This window comes from Xyrauchen texanus, chromosome 2 (genome assembly GCF_025860055.1).
Source record: "Xyrauchen texanus isolate HMW12.3.18 chromosome 2, RBS_HiC_50CHRs, whole genome shotgun sequence".
Taxonomy (NCBI): Eukaryota; Metazoa; Chordata; class Actinopteri; order Cypriniformes; family Catostomidae; genus Xyrauchen; species Xyrauchen texanus.
The window spans coordinates 17,354,345-17,382,235 of NC_068277.1; the positions used below are offsets into that span (position 1 = coordinate 17,354,345).

General features: G+C 37.0%; 2 protein-coding genes across 5 annotated transcripts in view; one reads left to right on the top strand and one right to left on the bottom strand.

The window, feature by feature from the left end:
• Positions 1–1,944: 1,944 nt before the first annotated feature.
• On the bottom strand, positions 1,945–13,921 carry LOC127656581 (menin-like). Of its 2 annotated transcripts, none has more exons than XM_052144966.1 (10): positions 13,848–13,921; positions 12,409–12,887; positions 12,073–12,281; positions 11,806–11,934; positions 10,432–10,472; positions 10,215–10,302; positions 9,002–9,138; positions 4,222–4,357; positions 3,004–3,177; positions 1,945–2,739 (listed from the first exon to the last, which is right to left on the bottom strand). In XM_052144966.1, exons 2-10 carry the CDS (start codon positions 12,842–12,844, stop codon positions 2,239–2,241), a joined length of 1,851 nt encoding a protein of 616 aa, XP_052000926.1. In that variant the 5' UTR covers positions 12,845–12,887; positions 13,848–13,921; the 3' UTR covers positions 1,945–2,238. The 2 variants fall into 2 exon arrangements, with proteins under 2 accessions (XP_052000926.1, XP_052000932.1); XM_052144972.1 differs by having other exon boundaries at positions 12,409–12,882; positions 13,848–13,901.
• A 2,532-nt stretch (positions 13,922–16,453) lies between these two features.
• LOC127656496 (reticulon-3-like) overlaps positions 16,454–27,891 on the top strand; it is a 35,224-nt gene continuing 23,786 nt past the window's right edge. The window contains exons 1-2 of one of the 3 annotated variants that reach the window (XM_052144858.1): positions 16,454–16,730; positions 27,474–27,518. In XM_052144858.1, coding sequence (XP_052000818.1) covers positions 16,637–16,730; positions 27,474–27,518 — 139 coding nt within the window. In that variant the 5' untranslated portion in view covers positions 16,454–16,636. The remainder of the gene's footprint in view (positions 16,731–27,473; positions 27,519–27,891) is intronic. The other 2 variants (XM_052144869.1, XM_052144878.1) reach the window with 2 other exon arrangements.

Sequence of the window (27,891 nt, forward strand, 5' to 3'; positions counted from 1 at the left end):
TGGTTTACAAAGAGCCCATTTCTTCTTGTGTATGTGGTATTTTCCTAATAAGATATATAACTGCATTGTATTGTTTACGCTCCAAAATGCCATTTTGAAAATAAAAAAACACATCAGAACACATTTACACATCTTTTTCTATTAATATAGGTTTTTAAATCCTTCCAAAATAATCTTGAGTAAATACAATGATAAAACAAATGCAGGATTGTTTCTTTTTCTAATCCACAAAATTCACTGGTATGAAATGTGCAGCTTGAATCTTTCCAAAACTTGCTTAGTTGGATAAATCTTATGCAGTATTTTGTAAGATACGATACTGCTTTAATTTTGTTATTGATGCAAAATGTATTTTGTATTTTCCACACTTTGTCCCAATATAGATTACCAAATAAAGAATACAAAAAAAAAAAAAAAAGCAAATGAAAAGAAATGAAACAGAACAAAAATAATATCTTATGACCTTATTGCTACATTGGTGTTTTAAAACATCAACATTATCAATATAAATATGCTCACAAAAATCATCAATGTTGAGTTCCACTGAACTAGAGTTTCTTAAAAGTAACTTAGCATTTTTTGGAATTGCATCGAAAACAATGGCAAGATCTCTTGGTTTAACTGGTATTTGACATTTTGGAAGAAATTCAGAACAACTAAAATACAATAATCCTTTCATTGACCCAAGTATGATAGAACAGTGATTTGCTTTTAAATAGTATGTCTTTGTCGTTCCATATGAAATATCTGTGGTGGGAAATTGTGCCTGTAGATCAAAAGCTAGCAGGGCTTGTTTGATTGGGAATGTTGTCAACAGAAAAATTACACTTCAACAAAAAGTGCATAACCACAGGACTATTAAATCTGTATATAGGAAATACGTTCCAAATACTTTTCTTATTCTTCATAAGCTCTATCAACCATTTGGAAAGTGTCATTAAGTGTTCCAAAATCTAAGAGCTCAAGTCCCCCTTGCTCTTTAGTGTTACAAATTACCTCCTTTTTTAAATAATGTGTTTTTTTCCTCCGAATGAAGTCATAAAATATCTTGTCTAAATCCTTAATCACCTTAGGAGGTGCATCTAATGCTAAAGAAATATACACAGATCTAGATATTCCTTCCACCTTTGACAATAATACCCTTCCAAATATTGATATATCCCTCATGAAGCAAATTAATTTTCTTATTTCAATAATTGGATCAGAATTTAAGAATCCTTTGTTTTTAATTCTTACAAATTACTACACATGTACATTTTTGGTTTAACTGGAATACTTTCTATTTCTGTAAAATAACATTCTTTATGGGGAAACACATATTTATCCAAATGTATTTTTAGGCCTGAAATAGAAGTGAATGCCTCTATAGATCTAATTACATTTGGTAGCTCAATTATTATAATTTATTTCATATTGCAGTGTCATCAGAAAACTGGTTTTAGTTTAAATTCTGGACCTAATGCTGATACCATTAAACTGATTTTTCATTATATGCATTGCCAAAACCTCAGTGACTAACAAAAATAAAAAGGAGGGCATCCTTGTCTAATACCTATTAATATCAAATCTTTGAGAAGTACCGTTAACAAGTTTAACCAAACTATTACATCCACTTTATAATGTTTTAACTGTTTTCAAAAACATATCTCCAAACCTTAACAACTTGATAACTTCGAAAACAAAATCATGATTCACCGTATCAAAAGCTTTACAAAAATAAATAAAACTATCATCTTCCATAAAATGATTATAATTAATCACATCTAAGACCAGTCTAATATTATTCCTAATATGACGGCCTCGCATAAAAACATGAATGTTGTTCTTCTATTATTAAAACATCATTCTTTTCAATGGGCAGTGTGGGCAACTACATTGTAACTGTTTACATTTAATAAGACTTTACAACAATGTAGGTGCACAGTCAATAAATGACAGCAAAACACTGACTAGTTTTTTTTTCCCCCAAGTTGTTTATTTGATGGAAATATATACTTTTAACACTGAAAAAATTATTAAACGGTTAAACAGCATCACTGGACTGCATCCCTCAAAAAGGATACTTGACACTACCATAACCTTGAAGCCACCTATGAAAGCTGGCAGTTATGAATATACGGAATACAGAATTAAGGCAACTCAATTAAATAAACTCAGGTCTAGTTTATGAAAACATTTACCATTTCTTTTGCAGATAAACTAATGAACTTTCCTCCAGGTGAAACTGTAAATGGAATTTTAAAGAGTTTTGCGAGGTCGTTTAATTAAGGACAAGGTGTAGTCTCCAGAAGGTGTGGGTTTCTGTCTCTTCATCTGGACCTGGGATTGGGCTGTGAGCTGCAGTTTAATGGCACTAGAGTTGACCTTGGCTGCAGAGAGTAGCCCCTTCATTCCCTTCATCTTTTCACTGTGAAATATCACCACCGGCCCTCCTGGCACTGCGGTTTGCTGAGGAGGTGAAGGTGTGGGGCTTGGGGACGATGGCTCATTTTTGCCATCTGCCTCTTTTCCTCGAGCTCCAACAGAGGAACGTTGGCGCCCTCCTTCCCCACCCACCTTTTTAGGCATGGGATTTTGAGTGGGCAAGGCAGCACCAGGCAGAGACGGTCCTGCTTGTTCATCCAATTTGAATTCTCGTCTTGCAACCCGCCTACGTCCCTCACGCGGGTCGTCACTAGATTGGTCATCGTCATCCAATGGTTCTGCATCTTTGGTGATGATTGACACTTTTTGCCTAATCTAAGGAAGACCAAATAATTAGTGTGCGATTATAAATTTGTATCAATCAATGCAAATTAATACTCTAGATATGCATATTCAGAAAGAAAATACTTCAGTAAAAGAATATGGTTTAAGTTTTAGGTGAGTTTTGGCTTTGCCATGACACACTGCATGTGCAAGGTGGCACATTGCGGAGAAGAATAAGAAGAATACAAATAAAAGGAATTTCAAGTCTTGTAAGATCTATAATGATTATAAATACAGAAGTTAAACAGTTATTACCTGTGCATCAAAGCGACTTAGGGACTGGACCAAATAGGTGGCCCAACCTACATGGAGCACTGGTGTGGGACTTCCTTCTTCCCATTTACAAATCCCATCATAGAATCTTAATAAGTGAGCAAAGCACTCTGGGTCTTGAAGGGCAGACAAGGCAGCTACCAGTCCAGGCTGGTCCTTTATGATATAATAATTAAAGGACAAGAAAAAAAGTAAAGATTAATTCAAAACTTTGTTTAAATAATATAATCAATATATTTAGAGGGACAGTTAACCTAAAAAAATTGTCTTGTTATGGGTTCTCATGTCTTGAAACTGTATGATGTGCTAAATTTAAAGGGATAGTTTTCCCAAAAATTCCCTTATAGTTTACTCACTCTCATGCCATCATATGAATTCCTTTCTTCAGCAAAACAAAGATTTTGAGAAGAATATCTCAGCTCTGTTGCTCCTTACAATGCAAGTGAATGGTGACCAGATATTTGAAGCTCCATATGACTCCAGTGGTTAACTCCATATCTTCAGAAGAAATATAATGTGTGGGTGAAAAGTAGATTAATATGCATGTCCTTTTCTCCTATAGATCTCCACTTTCACATTCTTTTACATTTTGAAAGTAAACATGAAAGTGGTGATTTATAGAAAATAATTACTTAAATATTAATCTATTTCCAACCACACATTTCACATTGCTGCTGAAGACATGGATTAAACCAATGGAGTCATGTGGATTACTTTTATGTGGCCTTTATGTGATTTTTAGAGCTTCAAAAAGGTCTGATCACCATTCACTAGCATTGTAAGGACCCACAGAGCTGAGATATTCTTCTAAAAGTCTTTGTTTACATTCAGCAGAAGAAAGAATGTCATACACATCAAATATGCAGAAGCATGAATGAGATTTGAAAGCAATAAGAAAAGGGTAACATTTTCAATGACTAATGACTTACATTTCAGTCTGTATAACAAACAAAGCTAAAGTATAGCAAGTGACCAAGTTGTATGGACTATTTTATCATGCATGTTTTGACAGCCACAGTCTCAATCCACAAGTGTTGTGATAAAAAGCAGCTAAAACATTCTGCAGAACATTTCATTTTGTGTTCCACAGACTTAATATCGGTTTGGAACAACATTAGGGTAAGTAAATGATGACATATTTTCATTTTGGGATACACCATTCCTTTAACATGTTGGCGTTTCTTAAATGAACAACACTACCTTTTCTGGCCCTTCGGCCCCTTCTCCACTACTTTCAACAGCAGCCACTGTCTCTTTAAGGAGGGTGGGAATGACGTCATTAGCGATGTCAAAAAACTCCTTATAGATCTCCTCATCTTCTCGACAGTAGTTGTAACTGTAGACCAACACAAGACAGGTTATGATGAGATTAAATAATACATTTTGTCCTTGGCTTTGTGAATCAATGTACAGATTTTCTTTAGTATGTGTTTTTATCTTCCAGTGGGTCAGAAGTTTACATACACTAAGTTAACTGTGCCTTTAAGCAGCTTGGACAATTCCAGAAAATGATGTCAAGCATTTAGGCAATTAGCTTCTGATAGACTAATCTGAGAGTCAATTGCAGGTGTACCTGTGGATGTATTTTAAGAACATTCAACACACTGCTTTGCCCTCCCTCACCACCACCTGACACATCGCTGACGTCTTAGCCACATTTTACTCACTAAACTCCTCTCCAACCACCCCACCACCTGTTCCCTTGACCCTATTCCTTCTCACCTTCTCCAGGCCATCTCTCCGTCCATCCTACCTGCATTCACAAACATAAATCAACACGTCTCTACTTACAGGCATTTTTCCCCATTACATTTAAGCTGGCTCGAGTAACCCCACTGCTGAAGAAAACTGCAATTGACCCCACACAAATAGAACACTACAGACCAGTCTCTCTCAACCCATTCATGGCAAAAACACTTGAAAGTGCAGTTTTCAATCAAACCTCTGTATATCTATCACAGAACAAACTGCTGGATGACAATCAGTCAGGCTTCAAAAGTGGACAATCCACTGAGACTGCCCTGCTGTGTGTCACTGAGTCTCTGAGATGGGCGAAAGCTGAATCCAGATCATCCGTACTGATTCTGTTGGACCATTCTGCAGCCTCTGACATAGTCAACCATCAGATTCTGCTCTCCACCCTCTCCTCACTGGGTATTACAGGAACTGTGGTTGACTGGTTTAACTCCTAGTCTTTCCAGCCAACCCTGCTGTCGAATACAACATCATCGAGCAGATGGGTTCGACTACAGTAACGCCTTCAAAAACTGTCAGAAATCTAGGGGTAACCATTGATAAACTAAATTTCACTGACCACATCTCAAAGGCTGCAAGATCATGTATATTTACACTTTACAACATCAGGAAGATAAGACCCTTCCTATCTGAACATGCCACACAACTGCTTGTTCAGTCACTTGTCATAACTAGACTGGAATACTGTAACGCTCTCATGGCAGGCCTTCCTGCATGTGCAATTAGACCTCTGCAAATGATCCAGAATGCAGCAGCACGTCTGGTCTTTAATGAACCAAAGAGAGCACATAGGATTTAGACAAGGATTTACACCAATCTTTTGTCTATCTCCACTGGCTACCGGTTGATGCACGTATCAAATTCAAGGCTCTGATAATGGCATACAGAACAGTCACTGGGTCCGCTCCAACATACCTAAAATAATTTCTGCAGAGCTACACACCCACCAGAAGCCTGCGGTCGGCTAAGGAATGTCACCTTGTTGTACCAACACAAAGCGGCACCAAAACACTTTCTCGGACTTTCAGCTTCATCATACCACGTTGGTGGAATGACCTTCCCAACTCCATCCGTGAAGCAGACTCACTCTCTGTCTTCAAAAACTTACTTAAAACACATCTTTTCCAAGACCACTTAACTAGTCACTAACAAAAAAAATGTGCACTTGTATTGGTCTTGAATACTATTCTGATCGTAGTGAAACGTTGTAATATGGCACTTGTGTACCACTGTCTCCTTAAGAAGATTTGCTTATGTTTCCCTCTTTTGTAAGTCGCTTTGGATAAAAGCATCTGCTAAATGAATAAATGTAAATAAATAATTATTTCTCCTATTATTCTGACATTTCTTAAAATAAAGTAGTGATCCTTACTGACAAAGACAAGGAACGTTTTCTGATTAAATGTCTGGAATTGTGAAAAACTGAGTTCTATATATATTTGGCTAATGTAAACATCTGACTTCAAGTGTGTGTGTGTGTATTATATATATTTATTAGGGCTGTTGATTTAACGTTAATTCAGTGCGATTAATATTACAAAAAAATAATGCGTTAAAAAAATGTACGCATTTAATCGCAACCCCCCCCCCCGGACCATAATAAGGAAGAGTCCTGATAAATGCAAGCTTGTAGTACCACCTGTTTACTCCAGAGGGCAGTAAGTGAAATATCAGTTCTATGAGCAACACAGTTTATACTGTGAAGAAAACAATTTCTTGCGTTCAAAACACTTGATGGAGCGCAAATCCAAACTAAGGGATCTCAAGATGTGTTTAAAGATTGAGTATTAAACTATATTTAACTTGAAACAGTGACCTAAACATTTTATGTTTATGATGCAACGCAACCGAGACACTACACAAGCATGTCTGACGCTGGTTTGAGATGGTGCAAAATTTGGAAATTACCCATAAATATTTAATCACGAATAAAATCAAATAAATTTCCTTCAAACTTATTTGTAAGTACTACCTCACAAATGATTTTCTTGTAGAGAGATTTAATTGTGATTTTGTTGAATTAATTGTGAAATTGTCTGATTTCTGCAAGATTGTTAGAGATCATATTATTCCCAGCTTTCAGCTTTGTTTTGAAAATGTTTTATTCATTTTTTTTTTAGCTATGACATGTTTCTTCATAAGGAATATTATTTCATTAATGTTCTGCTTTTGTTGGCAATGTTTAGTATTCATAAATGTAAGTATGGTGGTTATAAACCATTAGTTTTAATTTTTAATTCAGAGGTTCAGCAATACCTAAGAACAACTTCGAATTTGAGTAACAAGAAAGCTGTAAAGTGTATTGAAATATGTAAACAATTTTATATTTTTATTAAACTATTTATTTATTTTCCTTTTTGTTGTTGTTTGTTTTAATATACCTCTTGGCTCTAGATGTAAACATTTTGTAAGCATTAATAAAAAATAAAAAATTAAATGTCTGACGCAGGTGTAAATTGACGGGTCCTTAAACAAGCCCTCATAATAAATCTAAAACTGACTGGTAAATTCACTTGTGAAATGGATTGCTGTGAACTGTGTGCCAATGATTGGTTTATGTTCAATAATATGGTAGTAAACAATACATTGTATTCTAAAGCCGAATGTTAATGTCATTATCAGAGATTAAGTCTGTAATGCATTTTAATTATCTATATATATATATATATATATATATATATATATATATATATATAATTTTAAAATATTTAAAGATAACTATGTATAATTATATATTTATATAAATATGTATAATCATTATATATTGAATTATTGTTTTATAAGGGGCTTTCTCAGCAAATATTTGTATGTGCGATTAATTAATCGGGACACCATGTAATTAATTTGATTAAAAATTTTAATCGATTGACAGCCCTAATATGTAAAATATGCAGGTACTCTGATATAAAACACTTTTTTTGTTTCTCCAAGCGACACTAACAAACATTAAAACACGTCAGCGGGACAGAGGGCAGGAGAGATAGCTAATGTTGTCCTATACGAAGAGGAAACAGGAAGAGCTGGAAAAGGAAGTGGATGGGAGTGAGCAGTAGATCTAGGCATGCTTTGTGCAGACATCCTTCAGGGTACAGGGATATTGGAATAAATTATTTTTAGCACTCAATCCACTACGCTGTGTGTTTAAAGAGAGGAAAGTACAGATTGTCTCTCGAGAGGGACCAATGCCAAAGCTGAAGCAGGAATGAGGCTTCTAATGACTGTGTAAGGACACACAGCATGAGGTAACACAGACAATGCTGGCAACCATCAAATTTTCCATTTAGCATCAACATTCAAAAGGCTTGAAGAAAGAATGTGTAACAATTTTGCTGTAGTAACAAAGATTTAGGTTAATGTTTTAGGTTAGAAAAAAATACAATCAAATTATTTCATTACAAGCATTAAAGAGTGACTTTCTGCTGCAGCATACAACAATTTTTAGAAGAATATCTCAGCTCTTTAGGTCCATTCAATGCAAGTGAATAGGGTTCCAAAACTTTCAAGCTCAAAAAAGCACAAAGTCAACATTAAAGTAATCCATATGTCTGGATATAATCGATTTTGGGTGAGAACAGACCGAATTGTAACTCGTTGTTCACTGTATATCATGCCATTGCAGTCTCTAGGCTGTATGTGTAGAGTGCTAGATGGCACTAGGAAGTGTAATAGAGCTTGAAATTATGATCACTAATGAGACTGCTGATATTCAAGGTTTATAGTGGAAATGTAGTTATATTTTGGTCTGTTCTCACCCAAAACCGATTGAATAGCAACAGAAGACATCGACTAAACCACTGGAGTGATTTGGATTAATTATGTGCTGAATTTAATGTGATTTTTGAAGCTAGAAAATGTTGGATCCCATTCACTTGGACCTACAGAGCTGAGATTCTTCTAAAAATCTTCATTTGTGTTCAGCAGAAGAAAGTCATAAACATCTGGGATGGCATGAGGGTGAGTAAATTAGAACATTTTCATTTTAGGATGAACTATGCAACATGATAAAAAAAACTGTTAAGCAGTAAGTAGTTAAGCAGTAGTTACAGAGGAACATTGCCCCCTGCGGTTAAATAAAATGATACACAAGCTGAAAAAAATGGTAGTAAGAGTGAAAATCTGAATTAATTCACTGCACAGTGGACAAAGTTATGCATCATTACTTTAAAAGATGCAACTGAGAACTCAATATCAGGTAATGAGCAAATTTCTGTATTGATAAACTTACTCTTGCATTACTGATGCAGCCTCAGCCCAAGCACGCAAAGCCTCCTGGACATTTCGGTGTCTGTAGTAGTACCCTGCCAGATACATGAACGGGTAGATGTGCTCGTTGTTGTAATATTTCTTAGCTGAGTTGACAGCCTGATAAAGAAATAGATTAGTCCACGATAAAGCAAACTTACCATTATTGTTTTTCCAAATTTTAAAGAATTCTATAATATAATACCTAATATAATCTTACAAAAACAAACTTAAGGTATCATGTGCAGTCTTTACATATATAATTTATACAGATCAAATCATTGATCATTTGCACAGCTTACACATGGTTTACTGGACATTGAAATGCATAAGATGATACTCAAATTACAGGAAATTGATAATAAAAAAAAAGGTACAACAATTATTGTGCAAAACAACATACAGACCTACATAATATGAAATATATAATATCACAGACATTTTGATAATTGTTATTAGCAAGGTTGGAAATTAAGAACCTGTTTAAACTTTTAAATTCAGGGTGGGGCAAAGAGTGTGTAATATGTTTACACTTAAAAATGTAAAAGTCCCTGAATACAAAGGAAGAAATATGAGGTACCATTTGAAAGCTTAGAATCTGAACTTTTTACAGAACTCCATCACTTTTGCATTTATGTTACATAAAATAACAAGACCTAAAATAGCACCACCTTGTGGGTAATGTAGAAATATGATTATAAATGTAAACGTTTTTCAAATTGCACTAAAATAGTAAAGTCATAAATGCGGATGAAACACCATACTTAAATACTATGCAATTCAGTGACAGCATCAATACTTAATGAACTGGCACAATGGCAAAATAAATGATGTCTTAGCTGAAATGTGATCTTGCAGTCTGAATTGATTGCGATGCAAGAAAAATACTTGGTGCTGCAAAATAAAGCAAAGACCAAGCACATCTTTCTCCTGCATTTCTCCTCCTTTCTCCTAGCATGTTGCACACAACTAAAAAATTTGCGCAAAGATTTCAAACAAACTTCTTTCACATTGTCATTATGGGGTATTGTTTGTAGAAGTTTGAGGAAAATAATTAATTTTATCCATTTTCAAATAAGGATGTAATATAACAATAATTGTGTTATAAAAAAGTGAAGCGCTGTGAATACTTTCCGGATGCACTGTAGATGGAATTTATGTATTTTGTGTCTGTAAATGTAGATGTAATCATTTACCTTAAGGTGAATGGACAGAGGATTTTCCTTGCCGGTCATGGGTTCCTGGTCTTCAAGGTCAGCCAAAGTCCCCATTGCCATAGGATACCTTAAAGTTCAATAAAAAAAAAAAAGAGAACAAATATTCAGCTAGAGCGAGTATTATACAATAATAAGTAAAAATTACTCTGATCTTGTTTATGATCCTTGTTTTGGGTTTAGGAGAAATGCAACAAACCTCTCCAAATGTCCTCGATCATACAGCAGCCATAACAATCTCTGCAAGACAGAAGGATAGCAGTCTTAACATGTCAATCATGCAATGAGAATAAATACATTAATATACACTCACTAAGCACTTTATTAGGAACACCTGTACACCTACTTATTCATGGCCTATCAAATCAGCCAAACACGTGGCAGAAGTGCAATGAATAGAATTATCCAGATACCGGTCAGAAGCATTAGATAAAGTTCACATCAACCATCAGTATAGGGGAAAAAAAGTGATTCAGGCCGTGGCGTGATGGTTGGTGCCAGATGGGCTGGTTTGAATATTTCCGAAACGGCTGATCTTCTGGGATTTTCACACACAACAGTCTCTAGAGCACGGGTCGGCAACATTTTTGACATGGAGTGCCATTTCCTGGTCAATGGCGGTGTAGCCAAATCACAAGCCGATCAACTATTTAGCCCTTTTCTGTGAATCACACCTGCAAAATCTTAAAAAAAACTTTATTTGTAGGTTTAATTAATTTTTTGGATAGACTCAGATTTTTTAACCCCACGATGTGGGTTTATGTTTTCTCTCTTAATCGTTTAATGGAATTTTGAATGTGACTATGGTTTAAGGAGGGTGTACCTGTATGCTGGGTTGGTAATCTCAAGGATCAATAGTGGTGTTTTCCTTATTATATGACATGTTGTTCTTAAAGCAAAAAGAAACAAATGAAACACGGAATATAGGCTGTCATCTGAGCAGCCTTACTGAATCAAAGCGGGCGCTATTACTCGCGTGATTAACCAAAAGTGAAGCGCTGCCGGCTTGTGATGCACAAATGGCTTGCACGCGCTGCTTGAGTCTGTTGGGTGTACAGCAGTCTTGTCATGTTTACAGCTAACCCCACCACGTGCCAGCATGGTTGCTGACCCCTGCTCTAGAGTTTACTCAGAAAGGTGCCAAAAACAAAGAAAAACATCCAGTGAGCAGCAGTTCTGCAGCCGGAAATGCCTTGTTGATGAGAGAGGTCAACAGTGAATGGCCAGAATGGTTCGAGCTGACAGAGAGGCTACAGTAACTCAGGTAACCACACTGTACAATTGTAGTGAGCACAATAGAATCTCAGAATACACAACACATCGAACCTTGAGGCAGATGAGGAACGAGACCATGTCTGACACTTTATTAGGACCATAGTGATCCTAATAAAGTACGCAGAGTGTGTATTTATGCACTTAAATACATAAAGAGTACAACAGCAGACAAACAGTACAGCTACAGTAGACAGTATAGAAAATGACAGTGCAAGAATTACAAAACAACATCGCAAAAAAAAAAAAAAAAAAAGAATACACAGAACATAGAATAAATGTGGGTGGTTTGAAAACATACTTGCTGGAGCTGGAGTAACTCTGTGCTGTCTGTATGCAGATCTAGAGATGGATTGATGGCACAAACCATGAACGCTACCTCCATATTCCTGTCACACTTCATGTAGGAACCTTTAAGATACAACCAGCTCTAAAGAGAGAGGGAAAAAATAGATGCAGAACAGGCTTACATTACATTTCTTAATAACCAATATACGTATGCGTTTATGTATATAGAGTACCGTTTATCACATTCGTGATAAACACCAAATAAGAGAATGCTTTTTACCCTCTCATTTATTCCAGCACTGACAGTCTGACCTCTTCTGTCTTCGTTGCCTTTCCCATGCCATGTGACCTCTGCTGTCTCTTCCCCGCCCTTACCAAAGATCACCCAGGCGTGATCCTCAGAGAGAGCGAGATGAACATCCTTCAGGCCCAAAACCTGACATGCAGCTACTACTGCAAATGCTACTCCTGAGCTGTCCAGCTTTGTGCCTTTAAAAAAAGAGAGACAGATTTTGATAGCAAGTGCTTTAGGAGCATGCCACATCTTACAACATGAAGGCAAAAAGAGTATGATTTAATCTAGCTGAGATTTTAAGATTTTTTTGTGATGTTTTACCTGTGATGAGACTGAACAGGGACTGTATATGTGCTCTGTCTTTGAAATACGACCGGCTAAGGCTATTCCAGATGACATCCGAGACCTTCTTCACCAGCTCACGGCTGGAACCTCCGGAAGGTGTGCGGTACTGTGAAAGGTCCACGGCACCACGAATCTGGGCCGTGAAGCGTTCATACAGGGCAGATATGAGATTCAGCTCTACTGTAGGGAAGCAGGAGTTAAGGCAGTCAGGTGTGAGTGGCTCAAAGCAAACTCCTGGGACGTTGACTGGCACAACTCTGTTGACAGCCAGGAAGTGCTCCACAAAACCCAGCACAAGGGATAGCAGGGCCAGATCTGGCTCAGGGTTACCAAGCTCAGACTGGAAAAGCTGCACTACTCCATCGATGCCCCGAAGAGGGAAGTGCCTCTTCTGAGCCGACCGAAGCCCCATTGTCAGCGGATGAATCAAAAAAAGGGTCCCAGTCTGATCTGATCTACAAAAATTAAAAAACACTTTTTATTTTTTAAATACAGAAAGACAATTTAAGACAGAACAGCAAAACATGGATTATATTTCAATGAAACTAGTGGGTATGCTGAATAAACCTGTTTTTTGTTTTTTTTAAGTGACACACATAGTAATCTTTCAGCCTTGTGTGTACTACTTAAGGTGCTTTTTTAAAATAAATCAAGACTTTATCACTTCATTCACTTGTATCAAAAAGTATAAGAGGCTAACAATATTACTGTTACTATGGTACTCCGATATTATTTACTGTTGCTAATAGTACTTTGATAACAGGGTTTAGTTTCAAAGTACCATGACTATGGCTGAATTATTACTATATTCATGTATCATGCTATATACTCCAAGGTGCTGCAAGTATTCCCATATAAATATTTTTTAAACTGGTGTAGAAAAGATACTAACTAGCAACTTTGTTGTAGGGGAATTCCCAGAGACACGTGTAAGCACGTAGCAAGTTATCCCAAATTTAAATTTAAACATTAAAAATTGTACATTTAAAAACAGACTGAACATGACCTGTACTAGCTAATATGAACAATACATAGTTCTAGCCTACTAACTACTGCTTAAATATAGTATGCTTTATTGACCCCTAAGGAAGAAATTATGTGCGGCGTATTAATTATTAAATGATTTATATAATAAAGCATTCATTCACATTAGACATTGCCTTAATGCAATAAAGAGAATACTGCGTTTTTTAAATGTAAGCTAACAAAATAAAGCAAATGCTCAAATCCAATGGAAACTCGTGTGCTTTAAGAGCGGACATCTGCGTGAAGCTGCTGCAGCTAGGTTAGCTTTTACATAATTGGTCGTTTCTGGTGATTTTTCCGAACTTAAAGAATGTTTTGCAACGTGTAAATCGCTCACGCCGTCCTTTCTAAACAAAGAAACGTTGAGTAGTTTCATACTAACAACATACCTTTGTTGAAATTATATCCACATGCTTTTGTTTTGCCGCGCAGTCGAGGGACAGACGTTCGACGAACCCCACATACATATACAATCAGTTCGAACATCAACACACTATAACGTCTGAATTATGCTTATTCATATTGTAAAGAGATCAGACAAATAAAAACACTTCCTGTTCTCCACAAGCATTATGGGAAATGTAGTCTCAAACGGATGTTGTCCTTCTCCATCTCATTCGAAAACGTCTCTGGGAAACAAAAACTAACCAAAAGAGTGCGCTGTTGAACACAAAATGTAATAATCATGGTAGAAATAGTTTAAGTGCACAAATGTGGAAACGTTATTTAATCAGGTTCAAAACATTTACATGCTGTATGTTCAGATATTTGTTTTCGAAGTATTCAAGGCTTGATTAGACAGCAGCCTAATCCAAACTGTCGTCTAAATTTCAGTTTCAGTTTCAGTTTTTGGTTGTGAATTATCTAGCTAGCATGTTTGTAAACTTGTCACGATTATTTTCTTTAATGAATTATACATTTATTACATAAATATATCTATTTTTTTAATTACATCAACTGGACATGTTATGCTGACCACATTTGTCTAACACCACATGCCACCCTCAGTGTGTGACGTCATTTCATAACACTGCAAAGGTGGCACAGAAATGCCATTTAGGTGTATTTAAACAGACTGTTTACTGCTGCTTAGAGAAACAATAAATGCGTTTACACATCGATTACAATAGCATAAATTATGTTATGATATTAATGTTTTAAATGTACAATTATGAATATAGAAATATACAATGGATAGGAATATGAAGCTTAACTTTTAAATATGAAACTAGATTATGAAATATATGCTCTATCGTGACAACAACAAAGTTTAAGTCTGCTCTGATGCTGCATTTCATTTACACATAACCAATGCAGCATCAGGACTGCCTTGGATACTTGGGGTTGAGGTGGGTCAGAGCAGGCATAATTTTGTCTGGCTTATATGTAGCATCAGGTCATTACACAGAATTTTTAATCAGACACAGAGCAGCCATAACTCTGCTGCGTAAAGATGCCTAAATATTTTCAATTAAAAGTCACAGCATCATAAAATAACAGGGTGGACAACTTGTCAACACCTCCACTATCAGACTGTTAAAACTACACATTTACCAAAAAATAATACATGTTAGTGGTTGTATGATAAAAATAGAAATCTGATTATTTTGTACTTATTATTGAAGATATTTAGCCTGCAGCTGTGGGGACATGAAGAAATAACACTAGTAGAGGAGAGATGAGCCTGTTGGTGAGTTGCCATGTACCTTGGCAACTGTACATATTTTTGTCATGTGACCTTGTAAGCAAGAAGTTCTGTCTGACTCTGAAGAGGAGAAGCACATGCGGAAAGAGGTAAGCAAAAATAAAAAATAATAATAATAATTCATAATGAGGAAAAACCTACTGAGTGCACCTTTAATCATCAGAATTGGAATTAGCTTTATAGCCTAGTATGCTTACACATACAAGGAATTTGTAAGTGCACAACAATACAAAAACAGCAACAAGACAGAGATAATAATACAAAATTTATAAAATAGAATAAAATAAAATTGAATAGGTAATAGTGTACAGTTGCAATCAAAATTATTCAACCCCCCCCTGACCAGCAATACATTCTGGTGATGTGAATTAAAACACATCAACTAAAACCTCAGTAAACAGTCAAAGTAAGTTTTTAATACACATTTGAGTGAAAATAACTATTTCTCTCTGTGCTGCCACTGCTTCCTTGGAATCCCAATAAAGGTTTGCAATGGTATTTTAATGATGGACTGAAAGGGCCATTTAAGGACATTCCACGACCAATCCCTGAACCAGATTTTGTATCCTTGGTGTTATTGTCTTGCTGGAAATTCCAGCGATCACCGAGCTTCAATTTACACACTGAAGGCATCACATTTTTCATGCCAAAATGGCCTGATATACACATACGTAGTGCAAATTTAGATACAAATCTGTTATATACAGTGCAAGGGAATGTAATTGCAGAAGAGGTAGTTTTGGATAAATATAAAAAGTTTTATATAATAATTAATAATAACATAATAATTGCGCAATATCCTAGTTATCAACAATTCAGTTTTCACTCGTTCGTTAAAATGCTAATCCTTGATATCGGGAATACTATTGCTACTAATAAAAGTGAAAACATTTTATATCAGAAATTAGGTTGCTAAAATACCGGTCTTGGTATAAAAATTACGTCATTACTCGTGGAAATACACATGCTAAAAATCAAAAAGTGAATTTCAACTAGTAAAACTTTATTGTTGATATCTGTGATTGCATTTTCACTAGGATAATTTCGCAATGATTTGTCATTGATGACAATACGGAAATACTTTGATTTTATAACGTTGTCTGCATTGGGGAAGTGTCTTTATGCTACATTGATCTACGAGGGACAAATACAAGAAAACTTAATAATTGGCACAATAATGATGCTAATGTTTCGTACAGTTTTGTGGTGTACCACTTTAAGCAAACCATCGACCTAATAATTCTCTCTCTCTCTCTCTCTCTCTCTCTCTCTCGTACCCGCCCTATTTCTCCTCCACCGCCTCCATCCACTGCAACATTCAGGCAGGTTCACCCACAGCTGCACAGGCTCGGAGACGCCGCTGCTGTGTTGGTAAATACTCGGTGAATTGCGAACATTCAGTGTATATAAATCAGTGTCCATAACCTCAGACAACGCCACTACACTACAAACGCTTCAGAATAATACTGAAAAATGGCAGATCCAATGACCCAGTCTACTCAGATTTCGTCGTCACAAGGCCTAAACGATGGACACACTGCAAAGTCCAAAGACTCGAAGTTTTCCGGTAAGAGATGCCGAATCAGTATCGTTGAGTTATTCTGTTTGTTTGGACGAGAAGTACTTAGAGCTGATTTATTGCCAGTAGCAATGCATTTTATGAGGAATGCATTTACGGAGAATGCAAACTGTTATAGTGTCATTCAAATCAATGTGAATTAATGTACACGCGTTTAAAATGCAGTAAATTAAATTATAAGGGCTTTCATGCGTTATGTAATATACTTTTACTGTTTATTCCTCACGTACACTGTCCATACCGCCTTCTTTTCGTTAGCATAATGCAAAGATTGGTCACTATATTTCAGTAGGGCATAAATGGCATGGCGGATGTGGGGCTCAGAATGAATGTGTTCTCTTCTACAGCCCTGACCTAACGTTTATTTTTAGGTATAGGCCACGGAGAAATATGGAGACACACAATTCCTCTTTGCACCCTTGCTGAAATTGGCACATGTTGCGGCTCAGCTGATGATCTGCAGTGCAGATGTATCAGAAACTTGGAGATAGTTGATGGAGGGGAAACTCTCACACCCAAACGACATGACGCGACGCGACAACCTTGAACGCAGTCGTATATTGCAGAGCAGTTCGCCTCGTTAATTGTAAACAGAGCGTTCCAGCTAGTCACGTCGCTTGCTGTGTAAACACTATATCTTTTAGTTGTTGTCGTATCGTTTTAGAAATTGTAAACAAACCCCCACTGCTGTATAAGAATACAAAAGCTGTTCAGTTGATTCATATTCGCACGTTCCCAGTCGCCCCCTGGAATGAAATGCTCTCTTTTGTTCGGTTCATGTGTATTTTTCCGTTGTGAAAAAAATGAAACATGTTTTTTTGTTGACAGTGGCTGTTGGTTCATTACTATTTAGGTCGTCAGCAGATATCGAACGCTTCTGTCCTATTTCAAGTGGCTTAATTAAGGCGTCTGTGAATTTAATAGAATTAGAACACTAAGTAAACGCGCCAAGTCATATGACGTCACGTTGTTTGAATAAGTCGTTTGATTACCCAAGGGCTAAAGATCCAAATGCAGCATCTACAGAATTATGCTGCTTTTGGATATTTAGCCCTTGGGTGTTGGGCACTTGGGTTTAAATTGGGATCAGATCGGGATTTTGCATCAAGGAGGAAGACATTGCTGTCTTTCTGTCACAGACACCATCTGTGACAGATGACATATTGGACCAGATGGTCCTATGTAGCTGCAATGGCCCATAATTAAGTTGATATTTGTATACAGGTACCATATGAGCCAATTTTTTGCAAAATGGATGGAAAATAATGACTTAAAGACGAGTTAAACTCTACCACAGACGCTGTCGATTGCCACAGAAAATAATTTTGAATTCTTCGTCAGTTTGTAAATTCAATAATCGATAATTCAATAAATTATCTAAAGGGCTCAACCGGTGAACTATTACAATTGAGTACCCTTGGTAGTGCAACCCCTAGAGTAAAAAAAATTTTTGTACAGGTTGAAACTATTTTAAGTGGTAGTTGACAACCTATCACAGATGATTTTACATTATGTGGGACCATAGAGCAGATAATTTTTATAATCTAAACAAATGTAACTTCAGACAAGGCAATACTGTCTTGCTTGGTCAGAAAACTGACTTTCTATCTCTCTCTTCTGGCTGGTTTGAGATCCCAAAGGTCAGTAAAGCTGGCTGAGGTAGCACTCTTTAAGTTCATGGTGTCATGATTCAGTCCTATTGGGATAGAGCAAATATTGCTGGCATGACAGAGATGCCAAACAGTCTCTTCCAGTGTCATTGGTCAGTCTAGTCCCACTTTAGGATTTGCCTTATCTGTAACACATTATCTTCTTGCATTTAGCCTCTGACCCTCCAATATATATATATATATATATATATATATATATATATATATATATATATATATATATATATATTAGTATCTAGCTATCAGACACATCCTAGTGTTGTAGATTAATTTAACCTATTTCTTCATTGAGCATTAGCCTGCTAAAAATACAACAGTCATAAAGCCTAGCGTACACTACACGACTCAAGCTCATCTCCTTTGATGTTTTGAGTCAGTGACTGGTCTGTTACGTGAAGTCTCAGATCAAACGACAAATAGTTTGGTTGTGTGTATGCACTCCTGCGGCATGCCGAGACTAGTCCCGGATGCTACAACAGTTTTTAAAACAGCTTGATATCTAGACATCTTGTCGTCAGGTGTGTGCATCATCCTGATGAGTGAGAGACCAATAATGAGCCACAGCCAATGAAATATAGAGAGAGAGCAAGAGGAGGGCAAGGTATAAGGAAGCAGAAAACAAAAAATTATTAGGTAATAAATTAAAACTTAACCCTTCTCCCTAGTCTCTGTCTTTTTATTATTTTCAGCTCTTTTTCGTACATTTTATTTTGCAAATCGAACAAAGTGCACAATGTTTCATGTTTCTTGAAAGACGAGAGCAAGGTTTAGGTAGCATGAGGCAAAAAAATATAATATAAAAATAAAAAAATAAGAAAATATAATAAAACTACCTACATGTCCCTACCCGCTGTTTTAATGTTTAGCCGTTTTTATTATATTTTTGCAAATAAGTGTAAAAACGTGGAAGAGTCGTTCGTTCATGTTTGAAAAAGGAGAGCAAGGTATTTGGTAGCAGGAGACAAAAAATTATTCGAAAATAACATAAAATTCCCCACTTCTCCCCGCTCGCTGTTTTTATTGTTTTCAGCTCAGTCCGAAATTAACGTTTTAGCCCACCAGCTAAGGTGGCTGGTAGATTAAAAACTTTACCAGCTAGTCAGATTTCTTACCGGACATGTTTTTAATTGCAATTTACAAGTGGATTTTACAGACGTATGAGAAAAAAAAAAGCACAAATAAAACAATACTGTGTGCATGTTTAAAAGTGAACTGCATTTTTAAAGAATTGTAATTTATAATTTAATTGCCAGAGTCCCATTTAGAATAATTTCAGATTATTCATTTATTACAACAAAACTAAATTTGTATTTTAAAGTACATGCTGTCATATGTACAACCAGTAAGTAGTTCTCATGAGCCTAAAGTACACACAACGGAGTAGCAATTCTTGGTTTACTTGGAGTGAGTCAATAAATGTATTCAGCTCCAATGGATTCATAAAACGTTTTGATTCACTAAAAAGATCCGGCTCAAACGAGTCATTTCTTTTGGATTCGGTCTATTGGTAGTGCTTTATGTCTCATCTTGCACTGTAGATTCTGATGATGGGAAGTCTGATTCTTTTCCGCAAACCGGTTCTTACAGAGTTAGTTTCTATTAACTGGTTCAAAAAACCAATTCACCAGTTCATTCATCACGTAATAACGTCCCTATATATAACGCTAATACGCCAGCGTCCTAGAATACATGCACAAACACATTCAATAAAGCCTTATGTAAGGGCATATTGCTGATTATAACATTGTATTTAATTAAGTTATAATAATAAGTGTGTTTATTGTCATCAGTGTTTCATTGGGTGCTCTTACAATACAACCTACGTACGTTTTGCACCTAAATCACCCAATACTGACACTGATATACAAACGTGGATGTTCAACACGTTTAAAGCATAAAAGTGATTAAACTAGACTTAATTGACTCACCCTTTTTATAGAAACCATGTTCCAGCTCATTACAACTTCAGATATAATCTGCATGCACAATACTCAATAGTAAAATTTGTTTACATCTCTCGACTGAAACGTTTTGCCCCCTCATTCAAGATCTCAGTTCACGCATGCTCATCGGCTGCTCACTGATACTGATCAGCAGTTCTCAGTATTCTGTCCGAAAGAGGTGATTCTCAGTTCAGTGTACTAGTGACTCGCAAACTGCTGACTTGAGAGCTGCTTTCCTCGGATCAATGTACTGTTGACTCGACAACTGTAGACTGAATCATCTTCAAATGTTGATAAAATGGTAATACAATCAAGTCATAAACATATTTCCAGTGTGTTTTTATTTGTTACACTCTGTTCAGTAAAATACACCTGAAACATACATTTTGCCCCTTAATCACACACACTTGCTCAATGTCAGCAGCTCATCAGTTCTCAGTATGTCTGACACATCCGAAAGAAGCGATTCTCCGGTCAGTTTACTGTTGACTCGAGCTGTTGCAACCCGAGTGTTCAGTCCGATTCTTGAACTAGTTGGAGTGTTTCATTGCAAAGAAGATTTGGCAAATGCAGATATCACTAGTTCGAGGATCATATTACTGCTGGTTATCGGCTCATTTTGATTTGGAGTGTCAGGCACATCTGAGAGACAGGGTAAGATAGAGTAACTTATGGATCAGTGTTGACTCGAGATGCAAACTTTTTCAAACAATTCAGTCCGATTTGGTGAGCTAGTTCAACTCGTTCATTAAAAATAACCTGTTCAAAAGAACTATTCGTTCACAAACTGGAGATCACTAGTAGATTCAGTAGCTGTGTTGATGTGGCGCTTAATAGCCTGTCATACAGAAAAGACTGTCTTAGTATTTTAGCCTGGTTTTCTGTCCGTATCACCTGAATAATTCTTCAAGAATCGTTAACGAAACCCAACATCACGAAAATATTTAGTTTTTTATTATAATGCAATCAGTACCGGAGAAATTGTATGTGTGGTAGTTGGTAATAAAAACTTACTCGCACATCCACTGTAAATTCAAGAGTGGTCTTCCCTTCATCCGAATCCCGATGGCATGAACGCTCCTGTACTTTCATCTTGCATCGAGATGTAGCCTACTGCTAATGGAACATACCCACTGGCGTGGAATAAATTTGCTCAGCCCCACTCACCGCACTAGAGAACTGCTGCTTCAGGGTGAGTTTGTAATACACAAAGCCAGTGTGTATTTTCTACTAGCTTTCAGTACACGTGCAATTATCTTAAGTGTGCACGATTACAGTTGAAAAAATGCCAATTTCATTTTCAAATGCCCAAAGTATACAAACGGTGTTGATTTTTATACGTTTGCTTACCCAGACACAGAATTGACACAAAGAATGTGCGCAATCATCATTTGATGTCTGGATTAAAAGCACAGAATCCACCTTTGCTCACCACGCACCAGTGGACACACAGCATTTGAGAATATTGATGAGCAGCGGGACTACATGCTAATAAGAGCCATTCTATGTTTACGTGTGTTACTGACTTTTCTGTAGGCCTACAGAGCCCCCTTGGGGAGAAACCTAGCTGACATAAACTGATCGAAGGAAAAAACCACCCGCCAGAGTGGCACGTGATGCTGCTAAATTCACAGGCCAAACTGAAAATTTGTTTGGGTGTTAATTATCATTTTGTTCCTTTGCAAATGATGACAATAAGCGCTTGTTTGTTGACATGTTATCAAGAATAAACTGCATGAGTTTATGAATGAATTTCATTATCTTAATTTGCAGATGCATTTTGGGCAATCCGTTTGAAATGGGATGAAGTTAAAGGCAGCTATAATGGATGGTTTTTCGGCAGTTACGTGTGGATTTAAATGGACATAAGCTTATGATCCATGAATTAAAAAAATCGAATGCGTGAACATGCACATTAGAGACACCGATATTAGAAGCATTCTACTGAGCCCCTAAGGGACGTGGTGGGGGGTAAAAACGTCTCGGAGTAGAAAAAAAATAATCGATGCTTTCGCATACTCTCAAAACGTTTGTGTTCCCTTGAGAAACGTGCTCTCTTGCAAAACTTATGCGTTCCCCTGAGAAAATTTACTCTCTCTCGCAAACAGATTTGCGTTCGCTTGCAAAACTTTAACTTCCTCCCTGCACGTAGCCTGGTCAAACAATGCTACTTCCAGGTCAAGATGTCTCGTTTGTTGACCACGGTTCTGACAGCGTTATCTCACAAAACTTCTGCTTGCTCTTGAATGATTCCTGCACTTGAATGCTCTGCAAGCTGTGCTTGCAAGATACTTTATATGCCGATAAACATGTAACAGTGCTAATGTTTTGTGGGACTATAGTTTATGAAGCGTGACAAGACGTTTGTGGTAAATAATCATATTTACTGCTAGCTAGCTTGCTTGTATCATTACTGCAAATACCATTTACTAAACGATACCACCCTCTGCATTTTTTTTTTTTTATAATTTGAAGGCCAGAAAAAATACAAAGTTTCATGTAACAATGCTCTTCATTCACACATTTAATTGTTTCAGTGCAGCAATGGATGAGGATCTTCAATTAGCCTTAATCATAAATTATTTTTAAAAAGAAATGCGGCTGGCGGTATCGTTGAGTAAATGGTATTTGCAGTAACAATACTAGCAAGCTTGTTGAATATATGATTATTTACCACAAAAACATCTTGTCACTCTTTATACACCATAATCCCACAAAACAATGGCACTGTTACATGTTTATCTGCATTTAGTATCTTGCAAGTGCTGCTTGCAGAGCATTCAAGAGCATGCAGAAGTTTTGTGAGATAACTATGTCAGGGCCGTGGTCAACAAACGAGACGTCTTGACCTGTAAAAAGTATTGTTTGACCAGACTCCATGCAGGAAGGAAGTTAAAGTTTCTCCGGGGAACGCGAACATTTTGCAAGAGTACGTAAAAGCATTTTTATTTATTTTTTCCGGTAATTTCTTTTTTTAAAAAGTGAAATGCTTGGACTTGCACAGTAGGGACACCGATATGAGCAGCATGCGCGTTAGAAGCTCAGTTACAGGTACTCACTAAAATAACTCAATTGTGCTTCGTTATTTTTGCAAATATTTAAGAGAAACTATGAGCTGGTTTTAGTGCTCTCTCATCTTTTATTTTTTTTTGCCCTTTATTATCATTCAGTAAAACATACGTAGTGATTGATGTATGTGACTCCCACTGCAGGGCGATAAACCGATATCAATATTTATCGCGATTAAAAAACTCCATGATATCGAAGATAAGCTTTTAAGTAATTTTCTATATTTAGCCCGTGTTCTACATCTAGACACGCGTGTTGCTAAAAACACTAGCAGTTTGGCATTCTTGTCATATGTTTTCACTGGTGCGTGCTGAGCGAATGTGAGCGAGCGCTTTGAATTGCATCAAGCTCACGAGGTGGATTGTAAAATTGACAGCAGTGTGGGGCAACCTCTGAATGTATGAAGTTGCTATTGCCCCCGCTACGCAGGTCACCGCGTTCCGGAACCGGACCCCAGATTGATTCCATCTTGACGGCAAGACATCGTGACGACGGTTACGCTCTCTCATCGTCTCTAGTGAGCAGCGCGACAAAACAACAGTGCCAGTTACATCATATCTGATCTTTCTGCACTGTATTCTTATATATTTTTCTCTAGCACTGAAACACGCTTCACTGATGCCCTGTCCCGGGCCGCACCCTCTTTTCCCCACATGTGCGTAAACATGAGGTGCGTGTTTCCAGAGCGCCTTTAGACCATAAAATTTTTTCTTTCTAAATTTAGTTTTATTAATCAGCATGTTCCAAACCTTTAATAATAAACAAATAGATTTCAGTTCTAATTTTGTGAAATTATTCAGATGTCATCATCTCTGACAAGGATGAAAAACAAAACGAGTACTAGTTTGTAGTCTAGTCTTTCTCACTTTAATGAAAATAGAAAAATGGTCCATTCAGACTTTTACATTTTCAAAAGTTTCTCTCTGGAGATACCCCTGAACCCCCATACAGTATCATTCCTCAGTCACAAGGGCTTCTATGCCCCCATACTCTGATATCTGTATGTGAAGAAATATGAAAATAATTTTAATTAAAAAGAATATATATATATATATATATATATATATATATATATATATATAATCTCACCTAAAGGATTATTAGGAACACCTGTTCAATTTCTAATTAATGCAATTATCTAATCAACCAATCACATGGCAGTTGCTTCAATGCATTTAGGAGTGTGGACCTGGTCAAGACAATCTCCTGAACTCCAAACTGAATGTCAGAATGGGAAAGAAAGGTGATTTAAGCAATTTTGAGCGTGGCATGTTTGTTAGTGCCAGACGGGCCGGTTTGAGTATTTCACAATCTGCTCAGTTACTGGGATTTTCACGCACAACCATTTCTAGGGTTTACAAAGAATGGTGTGAAAAGGGAAAAACATCCAGTATGCGGCAGTCCTGTGGGCGAAAATGCCTTGTTGATGCTAGAGGTCAGAGGAGAATGGGCCGGCTGATTCAAGCTGATAGAAGAGCAACTTTGCCTGAAATAACCACTCGTTACAACCGAGGTATGCAGCAAAGCATTTGTGAAGCCACAACACGCACAACCTTGAGGCGGATAGGCTACAACAGCAGAAGACCCCACCGGGTACCACTCATCTCCACTACAAATAGGAAAAAGAGGCTACAATTTGCAAGAGCTCACCAAAATTGGACAGTTGAAGACTGGAAATATGTTGCCTGGTCTGATGAGTCTCGATTTCTGTTGAGACATTCAGATGGTAGAGTCAGAATTTGGCGTAAACAGAATGAGAACATGGATCCATCATGCCTTGTTACCACTGTGCAGGCTGGTGGTGGTGGTGTAATGGTGTGGGGGATGTTTTCTTGGCACACTTTAGGCCCCTTAGTGCCAACTGGGCATCGTTTAAATGCCACGGCCTACCTGAGCATTGTTTCTGACCATGTCCATCCCTTTATGGCCACCATGTACCCATCCTCTGATGGCTACTTCCAGCAGGATAATGCACCATGTCACAAAGCTCGAATCATTTCAAATTGGTTTCTTGAACATGACATTGAGTTCACTGTACTAAAATGGCCCCCACAGTCACCAGATCTCAACCCAATAGAGCATCTTTGGGATGTGGTGGAACGGGAGCTTCGTGCGCTGGATGTGCATCCCACAAATCTCCATCAACTGCAAGATGCTATCCTGTCAATATGGGCCAACATTTCTAAAGAATGCTTTCAGCACCTTGTTGAATCAATGCCACGTAGAATTAAGGCAGTTCTGAAGGCGAAAGGGGGTCAAACACAGTATTAGTATGGTGTTCCTAATAATCTTTTAGGTGAGTGTATATTTTTTATATATATACACATGTACATCTTCATTATGATTCAAAATGAACAGATCATCTTATAACATTCATATCCAACTGCACTCAATTGATAAACTCTAAAATATTGTAATATTTTCCCTCAGACACCACTGCATTTTTAGGATTTCGTTTTCTCCTTTTTTTGGAAATTAATAAAAAGGGCAATATGCAAATGTGATTAAATATCGATATTGAATGATATGAAAAAGAATATCGTGATAATAGTTTTTGCCATATCGCCCAGCCCTACTCTCCTCAAAATCCAAACACGAATGATCAAGAGACGACAAGGTTTAACAGCAATGTGTCTTGAATATTTGTGAACATATCACCCAAAACGCATCTTAATACCGGTGTACCTATGACCTCAACTCAGTCAGGAACGAATGGTCATGTAGTTGATTTGGTACAATCCTGTAGTGTGTGCACCAGCAAGATGAAAAACAAGACTGAGTCACAGGGCGCCAACTGCAAGTCATGTAGTGTACGCTTGGCTAAAGATGTCAGATTCTAATGCCTTTTAATTAATGGCATTACCCAGTTCTTGCTGTCACAGTTAGTGAAACCGATTCAATGACTTTTTAGTGGTTTGATTTATCAGGACAACAGAGGGTGTGTGCAGGGTGTCCAAGTAAGTGGTGCAAGGTGTGTCAAGTAGTGAAAAGAGTTTGGGTGTGGTTTGGACAAGGAATGCTGTGCAGCAGGGGTACACTCCTTATCTGTGACTAGAAGAGCTTGTCCTGTTGAAGACTGTGTTACTAGATCAACATGTTCTCTTTAATACCCTTCTCACCACTGTCAATGTTGGCACTCCCTGTTCTTGTTATAATGTCAAGATCAAACAAATTTTGGTGTCCTAGTGTTGCTTCCACTGTTTGATACTTGACATAATTGTATAAATGTTTTTTTGGATGAATGTGTACATTGTTTACTTCCAAATCACATGAATTTTTGAAGTGTGTCATAAAATGGCTTCTCTGAACAGGTTATGTAACGCATGGCAATGGTGTACCGTGTGTGTTAGTCAGGGGTTAAATGTCAGAAAGGGGTCATTGAAAAATCAATGAGAAAATTCCACAGTGGATAATTATGAGTATTGTTAGTGAGTGTTACAACATCATTAGGAATTTAGGTTAAAATGTATGATGCTGTAAGGGACTGGTCACTATTTCTTAAGCTTTCCCAGTTTGTAATAACCTATTTGCCTTAGGTTATATGGCTCATTTTGAATTGTCGTGTGTGTGTGTGTGTGTGTGTGTGTGTGTGTGTGTGTGTGTGTGTGTGTGTGTGTGTGTGTGTGTGTGTGTGTGTGTGTGTGTGTGTGTGTGTGTGTGTGTGTGTGTGTGTGTGTGTGTGTGTGTGTGTGTGTGTATACATACGGTACAGTATAAAGCTGAAAGCATTATTATTAAACAAATTTGGCAAAATTCTGTTTAAAATGTAAGTGTCAACTTCTCAAAAGTGTTTTTTCAACTACCCCTTATAATGATTGATTATCTTATAGTAAAAGTATCTTAAATTATAGATTAAGTCACATGCTGTTATCTGAGGAATTAGATGTTGGGGAAAGTGCTGGTTACTTAGTGGTCAGCTGTTTTCTTTTCTTTCTTTTAACTCTTGATGCAAAATGTGCTTCGCTGGACATTACTCTAAAATGTTCCTCTTTTTAAATAGTAGGATACTAAGACTTTTCTTATGCTTGTGTCCTATTTTATTTTTTCAGATTCCTTTTTTTCCTCACCTGTATCTCTCATTCAGTCTCCTCAAGGCAAGTGTATAGTTCTTTTATGATGCTCGCCTGCTTCTCAAACTTTTGTCTTTCTCTCCATGCTCCTCTGTCATCTGTTCTATGAAGTATGTTCTGTCCTGCTGGGCTGCTGCTTTGATGCTCTCCATCCCTCTCGCCAGTGACCCTCTCCTTCTCTGTACCAGACTAGATGTTCTCAGTAGGGCTTTTTTGTTTTTTTTAAGTTCTGCCTTTTAGAAAGTATAAAATGAAGCAGAGGACACAGATGTTACAAACAAAACTACTGATTGTTTCATGAAAGTCAAAACAATTTTAAGACGGACTGAAATTGTATGTCTGTCTGAAGTTAGAAGCCTGTTTTTGTGGAATATCAGAATGTCCTCTTCTTCAGTCT